Source organism: Vulpes vulpes, chromosome 13 (assembly GCF_048418805.1).
Source record: "Vulpes vulpes isolate BD-2025 chromosome 13, VulVul3, whole genome shotgun sequence".
Taxonomy (NCBI): Eukaryota; Metazoa; Chordata; class Mammalia; order Carnivora; family Canidae; genus Vulpes; species Vulpes vulpes.
Window position 1 is genome coordinate 48,124,425 of NC_132792.1, and position 20,070 is coordinate 48,144,494.

Here is a 20,070-nt window from a genome sequence, read left to right on the forward strand (position 1 = left end):
ATAGTAACAAGTGAATTATCCCCTCTCCCCCCCAACATTTTCCAAGCATGTAAGGGGGGTAAAGATAAAGGTTAGAGAGAAAAGAGCTACAATATTTTTCCTACTACCAGGAGAGATCTGGAAAAGTCATGATTAGTCTTTTAAGGAATCAAGTATGTTTCTCTCACCACAGTCATAAGAAAAAGTTGGGTCAGAATTTACTTACATCTCTGATGTCTGCGTTTGCTCCTGTACATGGTCATTCTGAAAAAATCCGACTTTCTAAGAAGTAATTGCTTTGACCACGGAGACAAAGAGACGGGTTGTGCTTGTGCTTTGCAGTAAGACTTGCTCACTGACAGAAGGTAACCAGCAATCACACAGTGAAAGCCAGGGTAATACCATTCTCATAAAATTACAGGGGAGATGCTACAGCCTGTAACTACTCTCTCTAATGCAAATCTTCTAGAGAAAATTGTGTTCCTTTCACCTCCCCCCAACTGATGTCAGTTAAGTTCTCGAATAAAATCTGCACTATTAAAGTGCTGTGCTTGAAGCAATGTTGTATTAGAACAGATTCACGTATTTAGCAAGAACAGTAAAACTGAAAATACAAATATGAAATACAAAAACCCTTGTTCGATATTTATAGAAATTAGAAACTATCCTTTGGGTGCATATGTCTGTTAGCCACCCTAGAATGCTTAGATTTGCATTTTGTTTTCGAAATTCTGCGCAATTCTTTCTCTGAGCTCCCAATGCACTTTGTATGTTCAATTATTAAAGCAATTATCACTTTTAGTTTTGTCTATTTCTCCAAACAGACTGCTTCTCAGGCAATGCAGGAATTACAACATTTTCACATTATCTCCCCAGGCCTGGAAGAGAAAAGGTGTGCGATAGGGTCTCAGAGTCAGTAGGTGCCTACTATGTGTTAGGTGCTCTGTCCCCTCCTGAAAGAAGCCTCTCCTGAATCTTTTGCCCACCTTCGCCCCTGTTGCTTCACTTTTGTCCTCAGACCTCTATTTTCACAATATTGTGGACATAACCTTATCTGAACACATTTCACACTGTCAACTGGACAGCATGGAAGCTTTGTCTTCACATACCTGTGCTCTCCGCTCTGAGAGCAACGCGCGGCACCCAGCAGAAGCTCAGGAGCACTACCTTTCCACCAAATGCTCCAAGATTGTGTATGATTTCAGATCTCCTTCATGTGGTAATTAAGGTGTCTGAAATGCAGTTTTATTTAAAAAACCAAAGGATTTCTACACCAGCGAATAACTTCTATGTAATAAGACTTCCTGATTATACATTAAGCTTCCATCTTCCAGTGAAACGCAGAAGACGTTTTCAATTGCCCAAATTCTTTTTTTTTTTGGTGTTAACAAACTCAGTCTACTTATTGATAGTAGGAGATATTCTTTTTAATAGAAGGCCTATTTCACTGTCAAGAATATTTTATATTTAAGTAATTACTACATTTCATGATCATAGATTTCAAGAATAACGTTTCAGCAGGTTTTTAGCAGTATTCCTTTCTAGTTTCTTTTACTTTTGAGGACCAAACTGCAGTGTTTAGCAAAATCCCTTGTCAAACACCACTATGGTTATATCTTACTATAAGACATAGTCAATTATGAAACACTGGAAGGATTTCCTTTTGTTTTCTCTAATACTGAGATTAAAATCTTTCAATAAATAAAATAAGTAGGCCTTTGCTTAATGACATATAATACACCTTATATTCCACAACGTTTAACCTGCTTAATTTTTCTCCATAGCACTTCCGTATTTACTTGTTTTTCTGTCTCTGCCTACTACAGCATTAGCTTTTGGATGACAGGCTATCGTTTTTTGGTGATACATGTCTAGAGGGCCTATCAGTGCCTGGTATAAAGTAAGCTCTTGGTAAGTGTATGCTGAATAAAAGCCTTTTTTATAAAGTAATTTAAATTATAAAGACAATAACAGCTATAATTTATTTTTCAATAAATCTGGACAATAGTCAAATTTATGTTTATGGACTGTAGTTACTTTCTTACTTGATGCAAATACTTGTCATTTCATGTCTATCTTTTGGCCCCAAAGTTAATTTGGATTAGTTCACTGTTTGGGGTGGAATTGTATATACTTAGGTGTAAAGATAAATTTCAAATTTACTGAAACAAAGACACAACCACTAAGCAAGTTCTCCTTTATAAAAGTTACTCACTCCAGAAGACTAACAAATTATAAAAGTCTATTACAACTAAACAAAGTTAAAACCATTTGTCCTACATACATTATACATACCTATGATACCAGTAAATATGTCATTGGTGATTACGAGGCAGAAATAGCCTAATGATATAATGATATAAATGGTACTGATTTGTAATATTATTTATATGGTTCCAACACATGTGTAATTTTTCTCTTTTCACATGGTTAGTGCTGTAGTATCTGCAATTAATATCAATCTGAACAATTTTTGAAGAGGCCATGTAACAATTTAAATTGGTTTCATATATACTACAACACTTCACCCAGCCTCACCCATCTCACAGTAAAACAAGTATCCTGACTTGTACTCCTCAATGTTTGTACACTGTTGCCTTCCCAACCTTATACCATGATTGACTTTCTTAGTTTCCACACAGGGATTTTCATGTTGTCAACTCTTTCATACATTACTTTTCTTATCTCAGGGAATACAGAGGCATCCACTCTCGGATCTCACATCTGTGTTTAGTGTTTTAAACCATCAAAATTGGGACCTCAACTATACCTGATGGATGAAGACCAACTTCATGAGCACCATGTTGCAGTACAGGTAGGAAGATGAGAGGGTGGTAGAAAAAGTAGCTGAGGGAGAGGGGAAGGTCTTAGCTGGGAAATTTTCAGCTGTAAGAGTAGGGAGGAAGAATGCAGACATACAGGACAGAAAAAGTAGCTGAAGAGAGCACACAGGTCTGGGTATCTCATTCATTACCCACCCCCCCCCCTTTAAGAATTCAGACAGAGTACAGTTGTTTTATGTTTAAAATCAGCTTTATGCCTATAATATCAGAGGCCAAAAGAAGTATTACTTGCCTTATAAAATCTCTCTCTACTCCTTGCAACATGATTTCCTTTAGTGGACTCAATCTTTTTTGTTTAAGATTTTATTTATTTATATTCGAGAGAATGAGAGCATGAGCTGGGGTAGAGGACGAAAAAACAGACTTTCTGCTGAGCAGTCAGTCCAACAAGTGGAGCTTGATTCCAGGATCCTAGGATCATGACTGAGTCAAAGGCAGATGCTTAATCAGCTGAGCCACCCAGGTGCCCCTACTGGACTCTTTACTTAAAATACATACTTTAAATACAAATGTAATGAATGCTGATAAATGAGAAGGATGACTGAATCTAAATCTAAAATCAAATGATTATGCCAATACCTTTCCCTTTTTCATGGAAGGAACCATTTAAAAAATTAAAGTATTTGGCAAAGTAAGAGACGATGACTTATAACATAAAAGAAAAATGAGAAGGAAGGAAAGAGACAGAGGGAAAGAAAGAGAGGAAGAGAGAAAGAAAGAAAATGAAAGGAAGGAAGGAAGCAGAGAGAAAGAAACAAGGAAAGATGGAAGGAAGGGAAGGAGGAAGAAAGAGAGAGAAAGAGTGTATTGTGCGTGTGTGTGTGTGTGTATGTACAATGAGAAATAAAGGAAGTACAAGCACTCTGCTAAGTACACATCACGTCACATAATCTTTGCAATTCCATTACTTAGCTATCCCTGCCTTCCTTATAAAAATGAGCAAGCTTTCCCCAAATGAGGGCAGGTGCAGGTAATAATATTCAGGGACACTATGTGACTTCGGTAGTTGTGTTGAGATTGCTTTATTGAAAAATAGACCAATTTGACTTTAGGACTGAATGAAGGGACAATGCACTGGGTAGCTGCTGGAGAAGACTCATGTAAAAGTGTCATTATAATTTCCCTAATAATGAACTGAAATTTAAAAAAAAAAATGATGTTTGCTGGAACTCATCACAGGGAACAAACACTGCGGCTTATGGAGAGCTAACATTCATCCAGGGAGTGTGCATTAGGTGCTAGGTTGTTCTCTAAGAGTTTTACAGGATCACTCACTGAATACTAAAAACAATCCCATGATGGATTCCTCCTCCTCTTATTATTATTTTGTTTTTTTCCCTTTTTTAATGTTGCAGTAAGATAAGGCTGAGAGATTAAGTATTCTGACTGAAACCTCACAGAGAACAAGAGGCAATGCCCTGCTTTGAACTGGTTGATATTTCTCTTGAGCCAGTGCCATGTAAGGTTGAAGCGATGCTTTCTGGTAGCTGTTTAGGTGACAAGGGATGAAGACCCACAGAGGGATATTTCCACAACAGCTAGTCGTGCTCAACTAACTTCCAAGAGGGATGAGTGCGGTTAACCACAGGCTCATGCTCACAGTGAGAAGCACCATGGACTCCTTGGGATGGCAGAGGTCTGCTCGATTCTGCAGGAGGCGTGACTTCACCTTCTCAGACATCACATGACCCACCTCTCCTCCCGCTGCCCCAGCCCTTATCATCCTTTCTTCCACATAGAACACTGCAAGAACATTTAAAGACTACCCAGAGTATCAAATGATTAGTCCATCCAGAGTTCTGACATCCTTACTAGTTTAAAAATTACAGTATGTACGTAAGTCATGAGTCACTAAGTCCTACACCCAAAACTAATGTTACACCGTATATTAACTAACTAGAATTTAAATAAGAACTTGGAAGAAAAAATACATAAAAATTAACAATATGTGTTAATTTTGACAGAACTTCAAATAATTTTATCAAGACTTAGTAGGTGAACTGTGTAGCATTGTTTAACTTGAATTGCATGATGCTTACATTTCAGAGACTTGCTAGAACAATAAAAATGTTAAAACTGAAAAGGTGTAAGGTGTGAAGTTGCCCAAATTCCCCATTTACAGATGTCTGGTCTACCATAGTGAGCTTTTACAAGTTTGCTGGATGGAAAACTGAAGGGAACCGAGGGGCAGGTCCTGGGGCTACTTGAACCAGGTACTCACAGCAGGGGCTTCCATCCAGGACTCCCCAGAGGTAGCCTAGAGCTTTTTCCCTCTGAACACCCTAGTCCAAAATTATTTCTTTAATTGATCTGAGTGATAGCTCAACTTCCCTTTGGTCAGTTTTTCTCAGGTTCGCACAGAAAGTTACCTGTAGTTGACCTTTCTCTTCTGTCATTCTTGTCACTCTGCGGCACAACATTCAGATGTGGACCTTCTCTACCTTTCCCTCGTTAGCACGTCAGCTGCCCCGGAGGGAACTCCTCCTTTTCTCAGCTTAGCTCTGAGCACTGCCTTCTTTACTAAAACATCTCCTTGCTGGTGCAGTCCCTGTAAATTCTTGACAAAAGACCTTTGCTCAGATATTTCAGGGATATCACCCAAATATTTTCAACCCCAGCACAATCACTGATCCATCTTTTTGGCAGTTTAAGAAAATGTATCTGTATTTTCTGTGCATGTCTATATTAAGTGATTTACTATCTTGCCTAATGTCCTGGAACTGGATCCATACCTGTTTGCCCAGAGTCAAGTGCCTTCTCAATAGTGGATAATCTAAAAAAAGAGTTATTAATTAAAATATTGAGTGGCTAACATATTAAAAAATCTTGTCATTTTACCTAGCACCTCATTTTACCATCAGATTTAATCATTGCTCTTTTTTAAATCAGAGAAAATATAAAATTTCCTAATCTTCCGTCCAAGTTTTCACTTGTAATATTGGTTCAGATGAGTGAGAAAATTTCCAGAATGATGCTGCTTTATACTTGACTATTTGTACTTCACAAACAAGTCAACTGTATATTCCTCAGTTTGGTTCACTAAATATTTTTATGTATCTGGAAAAGACTTTTCTAAGATTTTTTGTAAACAAGAATTGGATTTTATTATTAAGTCTTTATTCATTTCTTTGGACTTTCTCCAGTTCCTAATGCTCTAATATCAAAGAAGTCTTTAAAACCATTGAATTCTAAAAGAAATATTTAATACTTTAAAGTATTCAACACAGTTAAATGTTTCTCCTTTATCACTCACACAACAGTTGGTTTTATTTTCACTGAATCTCCTTACTGGTCATTGTTGTTGAGCATCCTTGCTTTTGCTTAATTCCCTTTCTTTGTATGGTTCCCATTCTACCTTCTCTTAGTTTCATTGTTCTTTTGCCTTAGCCTAAATTTGATTTTTCATACTTAGTTTTATCTTCTTAGTGGTCTTATTTTCCCATTAATATCTGGATAAATCTATTTGCATGATTTCAAGGATAATGGCATTCTATCTTTTTAATCACATCCTTTGAATGGGCCCAAATATTTAATGGCTCCTAAATGACTTTTTTTTAAAAAAGGCTAAAACATACAATTAGATTAGTTTTGAGTTTTCTACAGATTATAACTAGAAATATGAAGTAAGGTATATGTGCCTGTGTACATAGTCTATTTCACTTCAACATATCTTAGAAAATGTTGACTGTTACACACTAAAAATGTACAAGTCTCTTAGGGTGACAGCCACATAAAGAGTAGTATATCTGTAACAAATTACCTCACAGACAAGTGAACACAATAATAGAGTTTATTGGATGTGGGCATCATGTGCGGGAACTGCTGAACCATGTTCCCTAGGGGTGTTTTATTTATGAAAAAGACTTCCTCGGTAGCTTACAACTTTGTCTCAGACCTAGCATCCTCACTGTGTCCTGAGATGGAAGGATACTACTGAGTTGACAAAGAATCGTGGTGAGACATTAAAACATCCTTAAAATCACAATAGTTATTATGTTCATGAAAATTATGTGTAGAATTTCACTATAATAGAATTAACAAAATTAGAAATATATCTCTCCTTTTCTTTATCTATATACCTATGTATCTACCTATCATCACCTATTTACCCATCTATCTACCGATTAAAAACCACAGAATTGTGAGTTGGAGAGCTAGTGTCTACAGTGCTTGGAGGATGAATCTTCAGTGGCCAGACTCTAGTTGGGGAAGATCCTTAAAGGAGCAGAGAAGATGCAGGGTAATGGTGGTGACCTGAGGCAGATGAATACAAAATGTAGAAATGTCCATGGAGAAATAAAGTGCTATAAGTGCTTTTGCACAAATTGCTGATTACCCAGCATATTTCCTTTTTCTTTTTTTCTGGTTGGTTCTTATCTCCATCAACTTCTTCCATCAGACTTGCCTCTGAACAAGAACATTTGGTTTTCTCTTCCTATTTTTTCTTCTGCTATCTTTTATCTATATAAAATATACTCTATTGGATATATGTGGTAGTGAAGCATAAGTAGGGGGTAAGTCACCTTAAATTCTTATTAGTATGAGGCAGAGGATAAGTACATTATGCTAAAAAAAAGTACATTATGCTGAATCGCAGGATTTAGCATTTTATGGTATGTTGCCTTGCATTCTCTGCTTTAAAGAGTATTTACCACATTGTGGTTAGGACCACATATTTTAATTTCACATCATCACCTCTACAGTTAACCAATATTTGTTTCATAGTGCAAGCAATATAAATACATATGAGATCTTTTAAATGAAAATAGTTCATTGATTAATTACAGAGCCAAATGAAAACATATCAACAATTACTATGTGTTTAGTGCCAAGGATTTTACTTACGTTGTCTTATTTAATCTTGAAACAGTTATGTGAGAAAGGAATTGTTATCTCATTTTGCAGATAGGAAAACTGAGGTTCAAGTGAGGTTTAGTTCACAAAGCTGGTGAGAAATAGAGCTGAAATCTGCATCTACGTTTGTGAATTGCAAAAGCCATGCCCAATTCATGATAGTATTATGATACTAGTATTATTCATCTTAAATGAATAAATGTCAGACGATGAAATCAAATTCAGAAAAAGTAGAAAACAGAGCACATTATCTAGAATTTTACTTCAATTTGAATTGCTGGACCTACTGCTATTCTTTTGGAAGATATACCTGCTTTTAATGTGTGAAACAATGGGAGGATAAATTTGACACATAGGATTTCAATATGGTATGCATTGTGATACCCATTCTAGGACTCCAAATAAAAGATTCTAGAGATGCATGAACAAGGATTCTAAAGATACTAATGTAAAGGCAACACAGAAGCCTAATAAATGCATATGATATATGCATATTAACTTAAGATCCAGTATGGATTTGGAGAATGTTCTTCAAGGAAATGAATCAAGTGGGTTAGGATGACCTGGGGGAAATTTCAAATAAAAAATAGATAAAATTAGGGGCACCCGGGTGGCTCAGTGAGTTAAGCATCTGCCTTTACCTTGGGTCATGATTTCAGGGTCTTGAGATCCAGCCCTGCATCAGGCTCCCTGCTCAGCAGGGAGTCTGCTTCTCCCTCAGCCTCTGACCCTTCTCCTTCCTTGCCTCTCCTCCCTCCACCTCACTGTGTGCTCTGTCTTAAATAAATAAATAAATAAATCTTTAAAAAAAGATAAAATTAAGTCATAAAGTTAAGTGTACACACCACACACACACACAATCTTAAAAATATTGGTCTAGATTTTATTATGGTTTGTGTTTTAAAAATGTAGTATTTAAAATGAACAGAGAGCAATACTAAGATGTGTGATTATTTACGGACTTTTAAGACTTTTTGGCTAAATATGAATTTCTATTTATGAATCATGTTCAGCATATATTTATTTCTGATGATAACATCAAAAGTTACTTCAAAATTTCTAATAATTTCCAATGTAAAATGTGCATAAAATATCTTAAGTATATATTAATAGAATTCATTTCAGCCTGTCTACAAAAGTGGTATACACAGTCCTGTTCTCCTAATTTCTTTCCTGTTCATATTTAGTTATAATTATCACATTGATGAGCGACTTCAGCCTGCTGAGTTGAATAGATTGAATTTTCAGGTATAATTTAGCATTACATAGCCCATGGGTATTTCAGGAATCCAGCTCCAATCCTCATTTTGTGTGTATTTGTGTCTGCTAAAGAGCTCAGAACCACCTGGATAGTCTTTGACCTCACATATGTGTTCAAAGACAACTATTTGAATAAACTCTGCATTTGCCATTACCAGCACAGCAGTATGTGAACAGTAAATATGTAAATGAAATTCATGATTCTCTTACTGTTATAAAAACCATTTTTAGATGTTTACTTAAACGGCCTTAGATACAGAAACAGGACTGTAAGTGGAAAAAAGAGTCTCAAATTTTATTTTCCAAACTGTCTCCTTTAGTTTGATGAACACTAAATCTCAAGTTATCTTTAAACCCTGTCTTGGAAAGCTTTAGAAAACCCACCTGGACTGTGCAGTAAATACATAAATGAGTCATTAGGGCTCACAAAATATGAACACAAATACAGCATGTGAAAAGGTGATTATTCAATTTCAAAAGCCTTTGGTTCCCAACTTCTAAGACTACTTAAAGAAATGTTTGTAAGAAAGTAGCATAGCAGAGAGGGAGCTGGGATTTCAGCTTGCAACCACTTTATCTTGATTCAATGAGAAAAAAAATGTTTTACTATTTTGGGGGGAGTTTATGGTATGTGCTTCCAGTACCACAAATACCTTTGTTCCCACCAGATTAATCATATTAATCCAATTTTTATTATAAAATTTAAGATTCTATGTATGATTTGTCACTAAAATGAAATTGACTTTCATTTTTTTCATATCTCCAATATATATATACTTCATGCACTCAGACTGTGCCATGTGGGTAATGTGATGGTGAGCAAAGATAGACACAATTGGTATAGTTTTTATTTTAGTGAGGGGTACAGACAATAATTGAGTGATAACATTAAAAATATATTCTGTAAGTTCAAAAATAGGTGGTCTGAAAGTAGATGTACAGGTCCTATGACAGTGTATTAAAAAAACAGCCCTTGACAGGAAGTTGATTCATTCTTCTCTAAGCTCTGTAGATGAGAGCTGTGCAAGGAGTGCTGAAAGAGAGAGTCCCAAGTGACCACAGGTTATTAGTGAGAGATAGACCAAGATTGGAAGCTTGCAGGACTATGTGGATGTATAAAGTGGATGATGGTACACAATTGGTATTCAAGAAATAGTGCTGATAGAAGTTATTCTTGTGTTAACTTTGTTACCAAGTTGTAATAATACTCCAAACAGTTGTTCATTACTCAAAGTAAGACAATAATAGTTAATAGAATTCTATGCCTCATTACTCCATTCCATAGATACTTATTAAGCATGTACTTGCATGAGCTAGGAGGGGGCAGAGGAAGATAAAATAACCATGGTTTTAATCTTGAAATGTTATTCACTAGTAGATATTATGTGAATCCAAAGGTTCTTAAAAATAATGTTTAATGCAAATGCTAGTTAAAAATATCTGTCCATATCTAACAGGATAAATGTATATGGTACCCTGATGCTCTAAAAGCTGGTTTGAGTTTTGCAGAAGTGTCACTGAAAGATGACAGAAAGCTGTGTAGTATGTCAGTAGGTATCTGAAGGAGCTAATTTCATGCACATCACTGGACAAGACATCTTGAGAAATTTCAGTGGAAGCAAAGCAAAATATATCTATGCTGGAGGACATCATAGGAATGAGGCCAAGATATATGTATGTGAGTTGGAGCCCATGGTCTCAATGGGTTAGTGACAGCTGTCCGAATATACTGAAGCAGCTGAAACTAATAAATTGCTGAGTGCAAAGGCCTGCCACATTCTGAGAAATAATGGTTAATAAATACAACTTCCTAAAATGGTAACAGGAATATTTTTATAACAAGAACACCAAATCAAGGCATTTCTGGTTAATAGTCATTCCACTTGACATTACTCAATATCTGACAATGTTAATTATTATCTTTTTCTCGAAAACTCTATTCCTTGACTTCTATGCCACTGTTTCTTATTTGCCTTATAAGCGTCAAATTTATATTTATGGATCAAACTATGCACAATGACAGATTCAGATTCTAGAGTTGCTAAAAAGTGTTTTAGCTTGGAGCCAGGCTGGCTTACTTATTTGGATATCAGTTCTGTCACCCAGGTGCATGAGCTTGGGCAAGTTGCTTTACATATCCATATCCAGTTTCTTCATCTATAGAGGTTTCCTCATCTGTAACACTATCCCAGGATTATTATAAGAAATAAATGAGTTAATGTATAAATAGTGCTTAGAACAGTGACCGGCATATGCATTAGCTGTTATTATGAAATGTATCGATGTAGATGTCCACGAATCATGCATATCAAAGCAAGCATGTGGAAAAAATCACACTTCTCTTCCACTGTTTCTGGCCAGATTACAAACATGTAAAAGTAGAATCCACTATATCTACTTCATTTGTTACTATATTCCTAGCAGCCAGCTTGTGTCTGAAATATACTAGCTCTTCTCCAAATATTTATAAATGAAGGAATGTATTAGTTTTCTGTTTTGGCTCTAACAAATTACCATAAACTTAGTGGTTTAAAATTGCACAATTTTTTTTCAGATTTTATTTATTTATAAGACACACACACACACACACACACACACACACACACAGAGACATAGGCAGAGTGACAAATAGGCTCCCTACAGGGAGCCTGATCTGGGACTTCAACCCGTGACCCCTGGATCATGCCCTGAGCTGAAGGCAGATGCTCAACCGCTGAGCCACCCAGGCGTCCCTAAAATAGGATGAATTTATTCTCATAATTTAAGAAGTTAGAAGTTTAAAATAATGCATGGGTCTGGTAACATCATTTCTGAAGAATTCAGAGGAGAATCCATTTGTCTTTTCCATCTTCCAGAGTTGCTTGTCTTCCTCATCTCATGGCCCTGTCCACCTTAAAAGTATGTCACTCTAACCACTGGTTCCATTGACACATCTTTTTCTTCCTTTGACATGCCTCCCTCTTACAAGGATACTTGTTCTTACCACCGGACCATTCAGAAAATCCAAGATAATACCAGCATTTTAAGATCCTTAATTTAATCATATCCGCACAATCCCTTCTGCCATATAAAGTAACATGTACATACAAGTTCTGGGGATTAAGACGTGGATATCTTAGGAAAGTCATTATTCTCTCCATCACAGTCTACTCCGTAGCTCCCAAAGAGTCATGTCCATTCCTCATAAATAAAGTCTCAATACATTTTAGTAAAGACTCAAAGTTCAAAATCTTATCACCTCAGAAATCCCACTGAAAAAAAAACTATGATGTTTCAAGGATGGGGGATAATCCCTTGTGGCTCTTGGTTCCTCACTCCAGGACCATAGCCCTGGCCTCTGGACCCCCTGGCTCCATCCTCTGGGCCTACATTCTGCCTTCAGAGTCATCTATGTTGTTTTGTTTTTTCCTTGAGAATAGTAAAAGTTAATAGTAGAGGAGTTTTGTCATACTATTTCCTGTCTGTAGAATTTTGTTGAGTCCATCAGTCTTTATTTTGCCCTTTCTCTATCCTTTCCAGTTAAGATGGCAGTATTTCTGCTTGCATAACACCCTCAAGAACCCTGTGGTTCACTCCATTAGACAAGCAGATCCTTCACAATTCTTTTGGAGAATTCTCTATTCCTGGCTTCCGCTAAGATGGCTGAGAGGGTCCATGAGACACAGGCCTATCTCTTCAGTCACCTCTGTGTGACTGAACACGCCGATCTTTTTATCCTTTCAAAGTGTTAACAATAGATTGGCCAGTCACACTCTGTAACATCTCTGGAGCATGCTTTCCTGACAGCAAATCTCCTTATTTTGGCATCTTTTGCAGTCTGGATAGATGGAGAATTCCTCACATTATCAAATCCTAGTTCCTTTTTGGTTAACAGTTATTTCCTGAATTTATCTCTTTCTCCTCACATTTTACTACAAACAGCAAGAATAAATCAGGTCATACTTCAATGTATTGCTTGTAAATTTCCTCAGCTAAATATCCCAATTTATCACTTACCACATAACTGCATTACAGGTACCACATAACAGTTCATCTGCTTTCCACAAAACTGTAGGACATAACTTAGCAAGCTTTCTACCATTACATAACAAATAACTCCTTTCCAGGTTTTCAATAACATATTCCTTATTTCCTTTGGAGTCCTCACCAGTATCCCTCAACTTAACATTTAATGTCCTTTCTACCAACAGTCTGCTTATCATGAGTTAAGTATTCCCTAAGGCAATGTAGATTTTTTTCCTACGTGCTCCTCACCTTCTTCTGTGTCCTTAAATATCCTTTCTCTACTCACAGTCTGTTAAAAGTAATCCAGGTTGGTTTTTTTTTGTCATATTCAAAATTCCTCCAGCCTTTAACCATTACCCAATTCCAAAACTACTTTCTGATTTTTAGATATGTGTTACAGCTACACTCTACTGCTAGGTACAAAAATCTTTATTAGTTACATATTACTGCTGTAACATATTAGCATAGTAATAGTGACTTAAAACAACACAAATTTACAGGAAGATACATTATAATTAAAACGTCAGAAGTTAGAGAGAATCTTAAACAGCAAGAAAAAAGCAACTTGTTCTGTACCAGGGGCTATCAGTTGATTTCTCAGCAGAAACTTTGCAAGCCAGAAGGGAGTAGTATGATAAATTTAAGTACTGAAAGCAAAAAACTTGCAATTAAGAGTTCTCTATCTGGCACAGTTATTGTGTAGAATAAAGAAGAGATAAAAGGTTTTCCAGACAAGCATAAGGTAGAAGAGTTCATCACTCTTAAACTGGCCTGAAAAGAAATGTTAAAGGGATTCTTTTAAGCTTAGAAGTCACTAATTAATAACAAGAAAACATATGAAAGTAAAAATCTCACTGGAATTAATCTAGCTTTCTAGTATGAAGAGTTAAAGACAAAAATAGTAAAAATAACTATAATTTTAAGTTAAAGGATTCATTAAGAGATGTAAACTCTGACAAAAACATAAGATCTCCCAATAAACAGAAGTCCAGGACTAGATAGCTTAAATGGTAAATTCTATGAAACATTTTTTTTAAATTTTATTTATTTATTCATGAGACACACACACACACACACAGAGAGAGAGAGAGAGAGAGAGAGAGAGAGGCAGAGGCACATGCAGAGGGAGAAGTAGGCGTCATGCAGGGAGCCTGACATGGGACTCGATCCCAGGTCCCCAGGATCACGCCCTGGGCTGAAGGCAGCACTAAATCGCTGAGCCACCTGGACTGCCCCTATGAAACATTCAAAAAATATTCAATACCTATCCTTCCCAAACCCTTCAAAAAATCGAAGAGAACAGCATGCTTTTAAACTTATTTTTACAAGGGGGTAGTGTTATCCTGATACTAAACCCAGACAAAGATATCACACACACACACACACACACACACACACACACACACGATTACAGGCCAATAGATGCAAAAATCCTCAACAAAACATCAGCAAACTGAATTCAATAATACATTGGGAGGATCAAACACAATGATCAAGTAGGAATTATTCCAGGGATGCAAGAATGGCTGAACATCCACAAATTAATCATCATGAATCACCACATTAACAAAATGAAAGATAAAAACCGTGTGATTTTTAAAAGATTTTATTTATTTATTGATGAGAGATACAGAAAGAGAGGCAGACACATAGGCAGAGGGAGAAGCAGGGTCCCCGCGGACAGCCTGATGTAGGACTTGATCCCAGGACCCAGGGTCACGACCTGAGTCAAAGGCAGACCCTCAACCACTGAGCCACCCCAGTGCCCCTGGTCAGTCCAGTTTTCACATTGCTACCAGAATGCCCTAATGCCCTCACATTTTTGGTTCCTTGCTAACTGGCTTCCAAATGACAATAACATCTAAAACTCTTAGCATAGGCAGCCCTGGTGGTTCAGTGGTTCAGCCCGGTCTTCAGCCCAGGGCATGATCCCGGAGACCTGGGATCGAGTCCCATACCAGGCTCCCTGAATGGAGCCTGCTTCTCCCTCTGCCTGTGCCTCTGCCCCCGACCCCTAATCTTGTCTCCCATGAATAAATAAATAAAAAATAAAAATAAACCTCTTAGCATGATATTTATGATCTTCCAAACTCTGGCCTCAATTTTCTTCTTTTATAGTCTTAAGCTTCCACCACCCCCCATAATATGGGAAAGGCACATAGATTTAGGTTGTTGTATAAACCTATCCGAACAATAATAGCATTTGTTTATGATGTTTATTTTTGAAAGGTCCTTCCTCCTATTCTATTTACCTCAAACAAGCTTCTCCTGAAGCTTCTTCTAGCACCTTCATTTGGAATTTGTTTCTTTTTCTATACTTAACATAATAATTTATTTATAATATTCACCACAATCTACTATAACATACTATAGTGTGATTTGTTTTATAATTAAAATTAAATATTTCTCTCTGCCTTTCCCATAAGATTAATTATGAGGATAGAGTCAGTTTCATACTTAGCTTTATATCTCTCATAGTGCCCAATACTCTGTACTTAGTGGGTGCTCAATAAAACATTGCATGAATTGTGAAATTGTGAATTAAGAAATAATCCATCAAAAGGCAAGCATATACAGAGTTGCTTAATAGCCATTATGCTGCAAAAAAAAAAAAAAATAGTGCTTAATGTGGCTTAATGCCATGAGGGAAAACTAAATAAACCACCAATACCCTCTTCTTTGATTCTTAGGAAAATAATTCTTTACTCCTTTAGCTAAAGAAATGGTCAGGATATGCAATACTTCAGTTTTTTAGTAGACCGGATTATTTCTCCCCCACCTCTGTGTGTGTGTGTGTGTGTGTGTGCATACATGTGCGCACGTGCACCATTATAACTTTTACATTTCTCTTCTATTCCTGTATGGGAGTATAGTAACTCTTAATGAAATCTAGTAAGATAGAAGAGCCTTGCAGCTATCTGATCCACTAATACAGGGCAAACACAGCCATATGGCCTAATAAGCAAATGGAGAAAAAGGGTAAATTTCAACTGCAGATTCACTATTTAGTGGTACAATGACATTGGATGGGTGCTTCTCATGCAGAATGTATGATGATACTTATAATTACATGGAAGATCTTACTGGACTTAATAAAAGTAGAGCTTGTTACTTGAAAGTCTTCAAGAGTGGTGATGCAGTTGAACCAACAAAATTTATTTTCAGTTAACATTCCATGTGATCATAGGTAAGAGGGCCAAGATTAAACTCTAATTGTAGAAGAGGATAAAAGTTGTTCATCCATTTATGTAAACTTTTGCTCCTTATACAGAATGCTGACCACGTTATTCTAGGTTACCAACTAAAAAAACAGCTGCAGAAAACAGACTCACAAAAAAAGAGAAAAGAATAGAAAAGAAAAGAAAAGAAAAGAAAAAGAAAACAGACTCAATTCTAGGTACTTTACTACAGAAAGGAATATACTACAAAATATTAAATAGGTTACATGAACATTGAGAAGGATGAAGAAATAGATTTTAAATTGAGCTTTCATCAAAGCTCACTCAAATCTACACTGCAGAACTGAGCACCCAGATAAGCTGCCGCCTTTCTCAGGAAGTCACTTCCCGAGTACAAAGTAGGCTCCTTAACTGCCTAATTTAGAATCACGTCATTGCTGCAACTGATACACCTTGAGGATTAGGACACAATAGCTCACTCCTAAACCACGCTGTATCTGTTACAATCCAAACCAGCAAAATAAATGACTCATACTTTGCATTTTTGGTTTCCCAGTGTTTGAGGCAGAGCAAGTATTACCAGAAAAAGTTTGGAATAGATGTCGTATCCATGTCCATCATAGTCATCATCTGTGGTGAACTGGAATACAAGAAATGTTATAGTATGTCCACTGAATGCATTACTTTGCCTCAAATAGCATTAACTAGATAAAAATATGAAACTTCTCTGAATAGCAATAGCATTTTAAAAACAAAAATCCTGTTATGTTTCTCTGCACGTAAAATATCTCAGAGCTTCCATTAGATTAATTAAGCCCATGGGAATGGTACCAATGGATTGCACACAAGGTACAAGTTAGTCTCTGCCCATAAAAAAGTTGACAACTTCAGCTGGGAAGATAATGACTAGAAAAAGGTGACACCAAAAGCCCAGACTGATACTTCTTTATGTAAAACTCATATGAATAGAATTTATTGGGGAAAATGACATACACAAATAACTGTACAGAAGTTAAATGTGGAGTTGGTACATTCTTCAAAGTGCACACGCTATGTAATCAGCACCAAGATCCAGAAACTGCCCCCTTCTGTCTCTTCCCAATCACTTCCTCAAGTTACCAACCATACCAACTAATAACATTATAAATCAGTTGTTTTTAAACTTTATATAAATAGAATCATGCCCTGTGTACTCTTGTATTTGGTTTCTTGCACTCAAAATTATGTTTGTGATATTTAAGTATGTTGGTGGAGGCCACAATATTCTATTCATTTTAATCACTGAAGAGCATTTGGTTATATCAATACACTACAATTTTTCTTGTCCATTCGAATGTTGATGGACTTTAGGGTGGTTTCTAATTTGGAGCAACTGGAAATAACACTGTGAATATATTTGTATAACTCATTTGGTAAGCATATATATTTGTTTTTACGGGGTACAGATTTATGTCTAGGAATAGAATTACTAATTCATAAGATAATATATCATCAGCCTAATAGATTTGACCAAGACTTTGCTTTAATTATTGTAGCTATATAATATTTTCCAAAGTGCTTATATCAATTTACACTCCCACCAGCAATGCATGGGAGTTCTCAATGTTCCACATCCTTGCCAATGTTTGTCAGTACATTTATTTTAATCATTTTGGTGGGTGTGTACTGGGATATCACTATAGTTTTAATTTGCATTTCCCTAGTGATTAATGAGGTTGTTAACCATTGTGTTTTTGTTCATTTATATATTCTTTCTTTAAAGTGTTATTTCAAGTTTTCTTCCATTTCTCTGTTGACTTTTCAGGGTTTTTTTTTTTTTCCCTCTAATTTGATTTGTAGGAATTCTTGACAAATTTTGGATAGGAATCCTTTATTAGATATAAAGATATGAAGATAGAGATAGACATACCAAATATCCTCTTCCATACTATGGCTTGCTTTTCACTCTCTAAATGATACATCTGATGAACACAAGTTCTTATTTTTAATTAGGTCCAATTTTTCAATTTTCTTGTTGTGGTTATTAATTTCTGTAACCTTTAAGAGAACTTTGTGTTCACCAAGATAATGAAAATATACTCCTCTGATTACTTCTTGAAGTTTAATTATTTTCACATTTTGATCTCCAATATAACTGAAATTAATTTTTTGTATGGTGTGAGGTATGGATGGGGGTGGTGGTGTCAAGATTAACATTTTTAAGTGTTACACCAGACTTGCATTTTTAGAATAAATCCAACATGACCATTATACATTATCTGTTCTATAGATCATTGCATTCAATTTGCTAATATTTTGCTCTTGTTTAGATTTTTGGATTTATGTACATGAAAAAAAATCAGAATTTTCCCATTCCACTGATTTCAGCATTGCTTCTCTTGCATGTGCTTTGTTTTTCTGTGCTGAATCTTTCCTCTCTGTTCCTCCTCCAAGAGAGTTAGAGCCACTTTCCTTTGTGATTTCATAGTACCTGGAGCATCTCTCTGCTAAAGGCCTTACCATTTCCACATTAGACTAGAAGGGTAAAAGAATGCCAGTATTTATAGCTTTGGAGGTGCACTATTAATCTTTCTTAAATTCAATGGGGCTGGGCTTAATTCCTTAGGGATATAACCAGATAATTTGGAAGTCTTTTTATTTTTGCATCTTATTGTATCTCTTCTTAATTTACCCTCCCCTTAACTACTTAACGGCAAAAATAAACTGTTCTTATTAAAATGCACAATTTAATTTTCCTCTAGCACAAAGATTTAGAAAGCCAAAATATAATATATAGTTTCAGTTAACCAGAGACGGCTAGAATGTCCCAGATTTGATCTCAAGAGAGACATGTAGAAAAAGATAACCCTCCTTGTAATCTAGAAGGCCATACTTTATGTATGACAGAAACCAAAGTCCCTTTGGCTCTCCTTCTGTAATGGTTGATCAGAAGCACATTTATCATTTCTAAATCTTTTATAAAGTTATCCTGACAAACAATACAAAATGTTTGCATTGCAATAAAACTGAAGAAAGTAATTTTAACTTTTAGGTTTAATAAATATCAGCCATGTGGAAATTCTCCAAACAGTGCTTTAACCTGCCTGTAAAAATGTTATAACTGTGAAATGCTTACAGATGCTATATTTCTTTTCCTTTTAACCTCAAAAATCACTTTTATAAGGATAAGGATTTTGGCAATCACACCATTCAAAAGCAGCTATGTCATTTTTTCCCCCGTGAATTCATATTTCTCTGACTTAGCTTCACTGATAAATTTATTAAAAAATATATGAAATAACAGATGCTATCTCCAAAACCTGGGTCCTCACAATCCAGCTCTTTGAACTTCACCATCTACTTTCTTTCTCTTTTTTCTAGATGTGTCTCAATTGTTTAAAATTTGGCTATATATAGAACTTAGACTGATTCTGTCTCACATACTATTTAAATGTGATAATGACACATAATATTTTTAAAGTACAACTGTTCTTCATATTAGCAATTTATGAATTATTTGCATCTTATCATTGGACCTATAATTGGCTCCTGTTGGTACCTTGTTATTTTGTCCCCTAACCTTCTTATTAAGATAACAGGATTCCAAGGTCTCTTCCAAATAAAGTCTACATTGATGAACACGATCTATTATTTAAAACATAAAGGAAGTTTTATCCAGATTGTCTTACATTACAGATACTCTTTCTAAAGTTTGAAAAAAAAAAGAAATAAAAACTATGAGGAATAGAGAAGTAGCTCACTTATAATCAATGGCACTTGGAAGGAAGAGCTGAATACATGAAGGAGAGTCTTGTTTATTCATTTTAATATTTTTATTTGATTGATCCCAATAAAGAGTAGTAAAATTAGCTTATATGAATTTATTATCTTTCTCATTTTGTTCCCATCTTAAAGTATCAGAATGTGCAAAATCAGTAAATGAATTAAGCAAAAGGGTGAGTGGAAAAATG

General features: G+C 35.8%; 1 protein-coding gene across 30 annotated transcripts in view; it reads right to left on the bottom strand.

The window, feature by feature from the left end:
- Positions 1–20,070, bottom strand: part of RALYL (RALY RNA binding protein like) — a 698,808-nt gene that overhangs the window by 207,496 nt on the left and 471,242 nt on the right. The window contains exon 1 of one of the 30 annotated variants that reach the window (XM_026013081.2): positions 206–356. The exons of 27 other annotated variants lie outside the window; for them this stretch is intronic. In XM_026013081.2, the coding sequence (XP_025868866.1) occupies positions 206–242 (37 nt within the window). In that variant the 5' untranslated portion in view covers positions 243–356. Of the gene's footprint in view, positions 1–205; positions 357–20,070 lie in introns of those variants that run through there. 2 more of the 30 variants (XM_072734418.1, XM_072734419.1) reach the window with 2 other exon arrangements.